Raw genomic sequence first — 11,724 nt, forward strand, 5'->3', positions numbered from 1 at the left:
TGGATGTGGGCGGGGCCGGGCCGTCTAACCCCGCCCTCCCGCGGGCCGCAGCCGGTACTCCTCGGCTGAGGGTGGAGAATCAAATAGTTTGAGGTTGTTTCCAGGGGGGAGGACGCTAGGAAGACAGGGGTCAGATATAAGCTGTGCGTGTTTGTCTGCTGTAAATCCAGATTTACTGAGCCGTCACCGAGAGACACTTCCGCCCACAAAAAAGATGGCGGCTCCCTTGATGGAGAAACTGTCGGAGTCCTTAGGTTCCCCAGAACCGGCGGTTCGGCTCATTTTGTCTGTTTTAATTGGTGAGTGTCGCCTATTGGATCAATGGTAGCATGCGTAGCTAGGTAACAGCTTGATAATGAAATCCCGGTGGTGTCGGTGACTCGGCTGGACGCTGAGCTGCTCACATTCACCGCTAACGTTAACATGAAGCTAGCTGAGACTGGCAGGCAGGCAGTGAGAGCCTACTAACAGTGCCACACACAGGCTGCGGACGACATGTATAGCTTTACCACTGTCTTACTAACTAGCTAAATCCTCTCACCACCACGTCGGTCATTTACAGAGAGATAATTAAGAAAGCGATAAAAACTAGCAAGATGGAGTGGCGAGTTACAAGGTGTTTTGACAGCGATACCCGCACCAACACTATCATCATCAGCAGCGGCTAACTTTTGTTGTTTTCCCAGCACTGCTTGCTGAGTTTCACACAACAATGATGCCTTGTGTGCATCTAAAGACACCTATCGACTTTTGAGAGAAATGCCATGGCTCGCTGTAATTGTTGTTGATCTGCTGCTCAGTGTTGTTGTGAATGTAAAAATAACACGTAGCGGCGCAAAGCGTGTCACGTTACAGGTTCGTTTTGCCCGCGGGGAGGTGGAGGGATGTTTACCCTCTGAACTTTGCTCTGACACTGGACACGTCAGTTTTCTGCTTTGTCCCCCCTTGCTCCTGACCTGCCACATGCTGATGTCAACACACCTTAACAATAGACTGAGCAGCGCTGATGAGATAATAGATTGAAATAGTTTGGTTGGTTGATGCATAGCCCCCTCTGTTGCTGTTGGTGTGGACACGTTGCTTGCAGCTTAGTCAGAAATCAATGTTAAGATCTGCTCCTCTTGTCAGAAATACACACAGTCACACACCCACACTCGTTCGCATGCATCCATAGCCTGTATGCATACATGCAGCAGTAGAAATACACACATACTGTTGCCTGTGTGTTTGCTACACTGACTTATGTCCTTGCTTTATCTGGAGGTGGGGGTGCTCTGCCACAAGGTCGTTGTTGGTCTTTGTAAACAACAAGAGCTGTCAAGAATATGTTTCTTAGCTGTTTTTGATGCATGTAGCTTCCTTAACAGTTCTTTTGCTCCTGTCATTGTCTCCCTTTCTCCCACAGGGTATCCTTGTGCTCTGGTGTACAGACAGTTTCTCTTCCATCAGCCGGCCACCACAGTTCACTTGTTCCACACCTTTTCTGGACTGGCTCTAGCAGCGTTTAACTTTGGTGAGATGAAGAGAGAGAGAGAGAATGGGGCTGTATTGGAAGTTGAATGACTGAATAGATATGTATTTGGCTATTACACAGAAAAAAGTGTTGTTGTTGTTGTTGTTGTTTTTTTTTATGATTCCTTGGATCACACCTGTGTTCTTAATTATCTAGAGGCTGCTCCTATTTGCATGAGTTTGTTATGATTTCGATCAGGGCCACTTTAATTTAAAGGTCACATATAGATAACACTGTATGCCAGTGCCAGCTACAAAACAGTTCCTGTTTTGTAGCTTCTCTTGCATAAACATCATGTGTAAATTATACATATTAATTCCAGAATATAGACTGCATTGCTTCTGCTGAGTACATCAGTTGAAATAATGTTTAATTTACTCTAAGAAGAAGTCATAGTTTTTATAAAGAGCACTGATCATTTGGCAAAGGCTGATTAGGGCTTTGATTGACAGCAAGGATGTCTGTCTATATCTACATGGGTATGTGATTGATCTTCAAACCAAAAAGGATCTTAGGAGGAGCAGTGTATAATGCAACACTTCAGTGGTTATTACAAAAACTGTATGCATTGAACAACAGTCTTGGTAAATCTGACATCGGAAAAAAATGATTATTTCTTTTAAATTTTGCTAAATGAACATGTTATGGCTCTCAATTGGGCACACCATTCAGTTTCCTATTTTTGTATAGCGAGAAAAACTAGTAGAGCTACCGAGGGAGGGAATTGGTAATGGTTTCCTTGTGGTGATGTTGGCATGGTATGCCAGAGCACCTGGGCACTGACTGGTTGCACACATATTTGTGTTGTATTTGCATCTGCAGATGAAATTGTAGATTGGAGTAAAGCCAGTTATTTGTAGGAATATTTTCTCCAACCATTTATGTAGTCTTTCGTGCGCACCTGTGGGCGGGCAAAATGTGCCATCAGGCTGCATTCAATCCAGCATCTATGCCCTGACATCAATACCATGAGACTGCATATTTTCAGGCATTTTTCTCAACCATTTTTGAAAGTCAAATGTGGCCTTTGAGCCAAAAAGCTGTTTCCAAAGCACTCAGGCAGCCTTCTGTCCATGTGCCATAGCTGTTACCTCACTCAGAAACTAGTCTGAAGGAAGTATTGCATGAAAATATAAAGAGCTTTTGCTACATTTCTATTGCAACTGTGTGGTTTAGAAATGTCCTGGTCTAGGTCTGTCGATGAATAATCACCTATTGTTGGGTCATTTATGTATTGCCAAGGGGGGTAAATGTTTTACTCTGTAACTGAATAAACACAGAAATAGTGGAACAGGTTTAACCATTGGAATTTTATGTCTAAATGTTACCTTCTTGGTGTTTTTAGGTTCCAACTTATTGTGCAATGTGTAGAGCAGTAGCATAAACTCAAATTTCTAAATTTCCAGTGTGACAAATAAGTGATAGGCAGTGCAATTGTGGATGGCTGGAGCTTCTCTCACATAATGAGAGCGGTATGCTGGAGTAAGTGCAGGTTATTACTAACACTGATATGTTTTTTTTCCTGTGTTCTGTTGTGGCTGCACTTGGATTTTACAGCAGGTCTGTTACTTCCTTTTTTTCTCTTTGTTTTAAACTCCCCCTGTCTTGTTTGAAGGCTCATTTCAGATTGGATGTGTGTCATATCTTTTGTCTTTCTGTCCTTTCTCTGTCTCTGTCACTTCTGCACTAAAGCAGAAAAATGCTGTTGCCATGTCCAGCCCTACAGGTCACACTTGACTGCACTTACCAACCCCCCTCTCATCTCCCTCTGTCTGTCTGTCTCTCTCAGGCTCGCAGATCTGTCACTCTGCAATATGCATCCTTGTCCAGTTCCTGATGCTGAGGCTCATGGGAAGGACGATAACAACTATCCTGAGCAGTTTTAGCTTTCAAATGGTGAGGTCTCCCTGTTTTCCTTTTTTACCCGCTACTCTCTTTCCCTTACTCCACATGTCACGGTGCGATGCAGACTCACTTCACAGCTTTAGCCCCGTTTTGTCCACCGTTAGACCTTCACTGCAGTGGCTTAGGTACTGCCCACCACATTGTGTGCACGTGCCTCTGTCTGATATCTGCTTGCGCATCTGCACTCTGTGATTTTCTTCTATTGTCGAGTGTTCATTTGTACTTTTTTTGTCCTTCATATCAAAAAGACCACTATAGCTCAAGGCCTAATAATTGTATAACCTCCTCACATATTGCCTGCAAGCATTCTGTATGCTCTTTCTCTTGCTTGATATTATGTTCAACTGTCACATTCAGGTTGTCACATATAGGTTTTAAACCAAAATTTCTATGATTTCAGCGTTTTGATTGAATACATCCTGTATTTCTATCCTTCCTGTTTTTACAATTTCCCCCCATTATTTTATGTTTTTTTAAGTTCCCCTTCATATACCAGTTTTGTGATATTTGCTAATGCACTGGTGTGATTACTGTGTAATTACTCAACTTTCCTCTGTCTGATTTCTTTCTGCCTGCCTGTAGCTATACCTGTTAGCAGGCTATTACTACACAGCCACAGAGGAGTATGATATCAAATGGACCATGCCTCATTGTGTCCTCACACTCAAACTTATTGGTAAGTTGACTGCATCGACTCACACTCTCCTGCTTGAGATACACCCTGTTGTCTTGTCAAAGTAGTAACTGCATAGCCTTGCTCATCGTTTTTGATTTGATAGTTCCCGAGTGAACTACTAACTTACTACTAAACCGCTGAAAGGGCCTTAGTGCTCATTCTAATGACTAAGATGATCTTAGTTACCCTTAACATAGCCTCTGACACGACTTGCATTTTCTGATTACAGGTTTGTCATTTGATTACTATGACGGCGGGAAGAAACCAGTGAGTTGATTGATCTCTCTCTTGCCAATTTTATCACTGATTGGTCATTATATTCATTTTGTGTGTCTTGAAATATCTAAGTAGTTTCTGGTCTAGCTTGCTCTTGTTTCCTGTGTGAAAGAGTGAGGGTTAGATTGTGTTTTTGATAAGAAGGATTCTTGTTATTTTGCACCCTCTAGTCAAGAGTGAGTTGCTGAGTCGTCACACACTGTCATGGCTCTGTCTTTTCATTTGGGTGTGATCCCTTTGTCTGCTGAGCTGTTTTGTGTTTTTCAACATTCTTTCGCTCACTTTTCGTCTCCACCTGGTTTCCCATCGTGCAAGTAGCACATCCAGGCTGTTGAATACTGAGCTACTGCATCATTATTCTGTTAGGCTGTGCATTCCCTTTTGCTCTATTTATGTTAGAAAGTATATGAACTTGTCCTTCTCAGGCTGGTATTATCAGTGTCTGTCTAAGTGCTTCAGATAAATGTCAGGGGTTGCTCTTTGGTACTTAGAAACACCCAGTTTACAGCCTGTAGTTAAGGGTTGGTTAAACACTATTGAACATTGTGAAATTGAATTAGGGGTCCATCGATTGTGGTCAAATTTCAAAAGAACCCTTGGTAACTAGATACAAACTGAACTAATCATTGTGCCTTTAAAATGACTTGTCTGTTCATTCCTATTTTTCTGTTTTCTTTTTCCCTTGTTTGTTTTTAATCGGTTTTCCTTGACCCTCTCTCGGTCTTTCTTTTTCACTCCTCTTCTTCCTCCTGTATTCTTGCATCTCAGTCCGAGCTGAATGCAGATCAGCAGAAGGCAGCCCTGCCCTCTGTGCCCTCTCTGCTGGAGGTGTATGGCTTTTCCTACTTCTATGGAGGCTTCTTGGTGGGACCCCAGTTTACACTGCGCAGCTACCAGAGGCTGGTGGCAGGGGAGCTCACCGACTGTCCTGGAAAGCCCCCCAACAGGTAGAGGAGAGGGTAAGGGGGGAGTAGGGCTGGGTGACGGGAAGAGAAGTGAGTAGCAAAGCCAATAAGACATTTGTATAATGTTTCAGTCCTTCAATTAACACTGTTAATCTCTATTTTCCTTGTTCTCATCCTCCATTTCTTTTTTTCCCTCTTTTTTTCTACCAGTGTTATACCTGCTATGAAGCGGTTTGCCCTGGGTCTCCTGTGCCTGGTTATATACACAATATTCAGTCCACATTACCCAGACAGTTACTACTTAACAGACGAGTACGAGGTGAGAAAGACAACATGATTGAAAAAGATAATGGTTCATATCTGGATTCAGAAAGCCACCCGGGCCACAAAGTTTGATGATTTCTTCCTCATGTTCTAAAATTTAAAACACTGCGTCTTCTCCACAGGCTCAGCCGTTCTGGTATCGCTGTGTGTTCATTCTCATTTGGGCTAAAATCATCCTGTATAAATACGTCAGCTGTTGGGTCATAGCGGTAAGTCTCTGCTCGGAAAGTGTTTGGTTCATAAGGCTGAAAATTAGCTTTGGCATACCAGTTGTCTTCCTGAAACATGGTAGGGTCTAATTTGCATTCAGCCACACGCTAACATGCACACCAGGACAGTATGAGCATCACCACAGTCACACCAGACTTTACATGTATTTACATGCAGACTGGAATTCTGATGGCGCACACTGATCATCACTAAGAAATGCTTTTAAGAGGCCTTGTTTATTTGTCTTGTGTTGTGATTTTATCGAGGTGTTGATTTGACATGTCTGTCTTCTTTGTTTCAGGAGGGTGTATGTATACTCTCTGGACTAGGCTACAATGGTGTAGGAGAGGATGGAGAGCACAAGTGGGACGCTTGTGCCAATATGAAAGTGTGGCTGTTTGAAACGACACCACTCTTCACAGGAACCATCTCTTCATTTAATATAAACACCAATTCCTGGGCAGCCAGGTCAGTGTCATGTCTGAATGATGTGTCAAGCTTTTGCCATTTCTAGTGGGTGCTATGAAAATAACTATGTCCTTTACTAAAGAAGATCTAATACAATATGCATATTTTGCAGTGGTTCACAATCACTGAGCATGGCTACATGCCAAAGCTTCTCTCTACACTGTGTTTTAACACCAGGAGAATGTTTTGGGAAAAGCTGTTTACCACAAGAAATTAAGGGCAGCAGATTTCTTGGAAGGTGCTCAAAGTTTTATGTTTCTCAGACAGTTAAATTTCTCCAGCACGGGACTCATCCATGAAATTTTGAAGACATGTGATGGCGCTGATGACGAACACAGCAAGCATAGCCAATTATTGAACGTGCCCAATTTATTACACGGTTCAGTTCAGCTGATTGAGTCAGCTACCCCAGCCAGCCTGACAATATGAAATGATACATGAGTATATCTCTTTACTCCAGAATGGAAGTTGGTAGACTCGATAACTAACAGAGCAGTCAGATGTTTGCTCACAGCAATGCTCATGTGTGGGGCCAACTGAGCGCTTTAAAGAGCAAGCAGAGATGCCCTTGGTGCATACAGTACAGTAGTGGCACTTAAAATGCTCTCATTGTTTGACCTATATGCCAAACAAGTCAGTGTATTTATAGTAACGTATTCACTTCAACTGAGTTATAATTCCTGTGAAACACATTCAGAAAGTCTGCTAGTGAGAACATTGAATTGCAAAGAATTTAACCAGGGACTGCAAATTCTATGTAAGATTTATATCACTTATACCAGGACCGGAGAAAACAATCTGGTGCTCTAAAATTACCAAAGCAGAGATGGGTAAAATTCATGTTCATGATGATTATTTTTTACCTGGTTTTAACTCTATTCAAGGCAGTAAGTAGGAGAGAACCTTGACCAGTCTGTGTGTGAGGACTACTGGGCTCTTTTTTTTTTTTTTTTTTTTTTTCTTACTATCAGTACTTCTTGTACTTAATTTTTTTTTCATTCGCATCTGATCCTGCTTTGTATAAATTGAGTTGCTACTGGGGCCAGTCCCCATTGTATCACAAAATAATAAAAAACAAACACTGCTTTGAGGATATATAACATGATGTGAGTGCACTTGTCTAAGGTATTATAACATTTATAGGCCACTGTTGAAGTGATGTGCACTGTTGTAGAGGGTGCTTATCACTAAAGTTGTTGAAATTTTCAATATATTTCAGTTGCTATGCAACAACAACTTGCAGGTAAGGGGAATGCTGGTTGTTAAGCAGGCATGCAAACAGTGATGGAGAATCATTGATCCACATTTGAAGCCTGACTGCCCTCATACAGCGCTTCAGGGTGAAATGAGCCAATCCCAAACTCTTGGTTTGCTTTTTAGGCACGTGTTCAAGCGGTTGAAGTTCCTGGGCAATAAGATCGTGTCTCAGGTGGCCACGCTGCTCTTTCTGACCATCTGGCACGGCCTGCACTCTGGCTACATCATGTGCTTCTCCATGGAGTTCATCATCGTCTATGTAGAGAGACAGGTATAGTAGAGATAGATATTAGTCCCTGGGGCAACTTAAATGGTGGTGAACAGCTGATAAATAAATTAAATCTGTGGTTACCGTGAAAGAGCAGATAGGCCTGTTTGCATACACACACACACACACACACACACACACACACACACATATATATATATATATATATATATATATGACTATAAATCTTCAATGCAAAGTAATGCGAAGTACAGTATGCCTGTAATAAACAGAATAACCAACCATCTTCTATACCCACTGGGGGACATAGCCTATCAGAACATGTATTGGCCAAAAGGCATGGAAACACCCTGGACCAGTCAACAGTATAAACAGGAATATCAGCTACTTAATTTTGGAAAAAATATGAATACATTTTCCAAGGATTAATTCATTGTGGGACTGGGAGTTTAGCTCCATCTTCAGTGTGTTAGCGTGTTTATTAAAAACCACCATGCAGGACAGAGAAGAGAGGACATTATGTACCTCTCACTTACCTGTTATTAATGAGTAACTTTGGAAAATTGAAATGCGCTGGACACTCGTACTCAGACCTCATGGGTATTTATTTCAGCACAAGCTGGAACTGCTAATTTTTGGACTAAGTGGTTGCACCTTGAATTATGCATGTGAAGTTAGAGGGGGGAAAAACGGCCTGCATCAGATAAATCCACTGTTGAATTTTAACATGATACAGCCTTTCAGAATAATGTCTTATTACTAAGTGGCATAACACTATTGATTAGATGGACCTCACTGCTGAATGTACTAGTAATTAAATATTGACGACATTTGCAACTAGGAGTTCATTTATTACATAACCAGTCCACTATTTAATTATTGTCACCATTGTTGTGTGTGTGTGTGTGTGTGTGTGTGTGTGTGTTGTGTGTGTGTGTGTTGTGTGTGTGTGTGTGTGTGTGTGTGTGTGTGTGTGTGTGTGTGTGTGTGTGTTGTGCGTGATTGACAGGCCCAGGCACTGGTGAGGGACAGCCCCTTGCTGACCAGGCTTGCCAACAGCTGGCTATACCCCCTCATCTATATAGTGCAGCAGTTCATCCACTGGCTCTTCATGGGCTACCCACTGGTGCCGTTCTGCCTCTTCACGTATGACAAATGGCTCAAGGTAACATTTCGGAAACACACGAGTCACTTGGGTATTTGTGGGATACACCTAACTTGCTATTGTTGCTTCCAGTCTCACTGTATCAGCCCATCGTTCTTCCAGTTTTTCCAGCTGATAAATGAGCTAAGTATGTAAGAGTCAGCGTGACTAATGTCATGACAGGCTGGCAAAATGTGAAAAATAAATTATATGTTTGTTTCTTTCTCTAATGATCCAATAACTTGTGGCTGGATGTGAATTTACCAGCAGGGGAAGTGTGTATGGTCTGTGTGTCGCTGTGTTTTTTCCCCCTGATCAGCGCCGCCTCGCTGTGTGTCTACAGTCCTGCATGAGTAATTGCAATTAATACCACTGAATAAGCATTTTCACAGCAGGTCTATAGGCTCTATCTGTAGAAAAATGTGTTTGCTTTTGCAAATAGCCAAGGGTAGACTGGAGTTAAGTCTTTGTTTCTGTGACCCAGCAGGCTTTTTGTGCAGTTGTAGATTTTTGAGCACATTTTAAAATCGGTACTTTTTTTTTTTTTTTTTTTTTTTTACATTTACTGATGTATGTTTTAACGGAAGTATATGGTGCTTTGCTGAATTTTAAATCACATCCATTTACAGAGGGCAGATTTGTTGTCCTGCCATAAGCATTGTGTTAGAAAAAATTGTCCAAATATATGGAGCCATTTAGAAAGAACTTAGTGCAGAGAGGAGGAAAGTATTTTTTTCAGTAAAAGTAAGCTAGTTTAAACTCTGCCTTATGTTTTTAGTATTTTATGGAAGCGATTGCAGCCCTCAAAATTCTCTTTTATGAAGAATGTCTTTACTCTTAGACACATTTTAAATGAGCAGGATATTTTGGTACTTTTCCACCCCTAATATCATTATTTTATGCCGGGATCATAAAAGGGATGTATAAGTGAGGATTTTTAATTTGATTGCTCTGTTACATCTCTTTTTTTTTCTTTTTTTTTTCAGGTGTATTCGTCCGTCTATTTCTGTGGTCACATATTCTTCTTCACAGTTTATTTAATCTTGCCATACCTCCGTAAGCTGCTGGTGCCTAAGAGAGAGCGGAGTGAGAAAAAGCAGGACTAAAACTTCACATGGTAAACTAGCCTCATGTTTTTTTTTTGTTTTGTTTTCTTAGCTGTGACTAGTGTGTTAAAAATCAAGTCATGTGAAATTAACAGTCAAGTTCGGTGTTAATTATTGTCTCTGTTTCAGGTCTCTCTCTGGCTGGATATCCACCCAGGATGCAATTGAAGGGAACTGTGACTTTTAAGGAGCAGATTGGAAAATATTTCAAGGCCTTTAGTAATACATATTATATGTCCATGTAAAAAAAAAAATCTTTCTATATATTTTTGTGTTTCAAATGGGGTGGGTGTTTTTACAAGCATTTGCTGAAAAGTTTACGGGAAATGACCATTGTGCCACATGGGTAATTGTGAGCCAATCAGGGGTGATTTCCTGTTTGTTTATTTTCATTTTTTTAAAAGACATGTGGGTTGAACTCGAGTTGAACCTGAGACTTAAGTATTGTCTACACAGAATTGCACTCACCAAGCACGGGTTCAGAGTCAGCCGGTGGCTCTGATATGTTTTGTTCCGTTTTTCTGTGTCACCTCAAGCCCCCGCATTTAGCAGAGAGCGTTCACAGGACCAAGGTTTCGGCACAACGACGATGTATTTGGCACTTTCAAATGTAATAATACAACATGCATACAGCTTGTTGCGAAAGAGAGACTGCTGCTCAGACGAGAATAATAATATTCAGGGGCGTCATTTGTTGAAAATGGCTGCCCACCAGTCATAACAAAGCACTGTAAGTCACACTGTACTCTTAACACTCAACTCAAAATGGCCTTGTATTATCAATGAATGTTTTTACATTACTTCTGGTTTTAATTTGATTTAAAAGATTTTTTCTTTGTGATCAAAAACTTGATTTTATAGAAATTAAGGAAGTTTTATGGAGAAAAAAAGAAGGAGAATTTTGTAGCTTTGGATAAGATTTCACGGAAGGATTTGCATTGTTCTTTTAATTCTTAATCCTAATCACTTTGTACAGCTTCTCCTGCCATCCCTCCTAGTCTCTCTGTTTACTTCACGCCCCACTTATCTGTCTGCCTTGACTCAAACCCAGCCCCCAGCCTGGACTCTCTAGATCTGGAAGGACCTGAATAATAGTGTGGTAACTGCCCTCACCTTGCACTCTGCCAGGCCAGAGAGTCACAGTTAGGTTTTATCCTGTCCTCTCAGATCTCAGTAACTGGGGCAAAGACTGTTTGGGGAATTTAGGGATTGTTTAATTTTGAACTGGAAAACAAAAAAAGAAACTTTCATTATGGATACCCATGGTCTGTTCCTTCTTTTTTCTTTTTCTTTTTTTTTTTTTTAAATAGCAGTTGGTAAATGAGAAGTGTGAGTCCCACTCCACGATAGGAATGCTTCTGTTTTGGGCTGGACAGTCTGATCCATGGTGTGAGGGCTGGCACGGACACTGCCACCCTTTCAGATGCAGAGACACATGGGGAGGACATCACCTCACTGTAGCAACAGCCCATTTTAGTAATATTTATACATGACATGGTGATTATTAATTGATGTGAATTATTATTTCAAGAGACTACTTCTTGCCTTATTCCTACCAAATGTACAAAGCAAAACAAAAAACGGGGAAAAAGTAATTTTAAATACATTTTTGTATTGTTCATTAAAATGCTGGATTTCAAAAACCAAGAGCCTGTGAGTTGTGATTGTTGGTGTGATATGGGAGTGAGAAGGGGAGAGTGTGTGTGTGCGC

General features: G+C 41.2%; 1 protein-coding gene across 2 annotated transcripts; it reads left to right on the plus strand.

Moving 5' to 3' along the window:
* The first annotated feature begins 73 nt into the window (after nt 1-73).
* Nucleotides 74-11,660, plus strand: lpcat3 (lysophosphatidylcholine acyltransferase 3). 2 transcript variants are annotated; one of them, XM_030073053.1, is made up of 13 exons: nt 74-299; nt 1,406-1,513; nt 3,300-3,409; nt 4,001-4,094; nt 4,324-4,361; nt 5,139-5,317; nt 5,486-5,594; nt 5,722-5,808; nt 6,111-6,277; nt 7,658-7,805; nt 8,773-8,928; nt 9,894-10,024; nt 10,143-11,660. In XM_030073053.1, the coding sequence occupies exons 1-12, from the start codon at nt 215-217 to the stop codon at nt 10,011-10,013; spliced, it is 1,401 nt and encodes a 466-aa protein (XP_029928913.1). In that variant the 5' UTR covers nt 74-214; the 3' UTR covers nt 10,014-10,024; nt 10,143-11,660. The 2 variants fall into 2 exon arrangements, with proteins under 2 accessions (XP_029928913.1, XP_029928914.1); XM_030073054.1 differs by having other exon boundaries at nt 3,303-3,409.
* The last annotated feature ends 64 nt before the right edge of the window (nt 11,661-11,724 follow it).

Source organism: Myripristis murdjan, chromosome 16, assembly GCF_902150065.1.
Source record: "Myripristis murdjan chromosome 16, fMyrMur1.1, whole genome shotgun sequence".
NCBI classification, from domain to species: domain Eukaryota; kingdom Metazoa; phylum Chordata; class Actinopteri; order Holocentriformes; family Holocentridae; genus Myripristis; species Myripristis murdjan.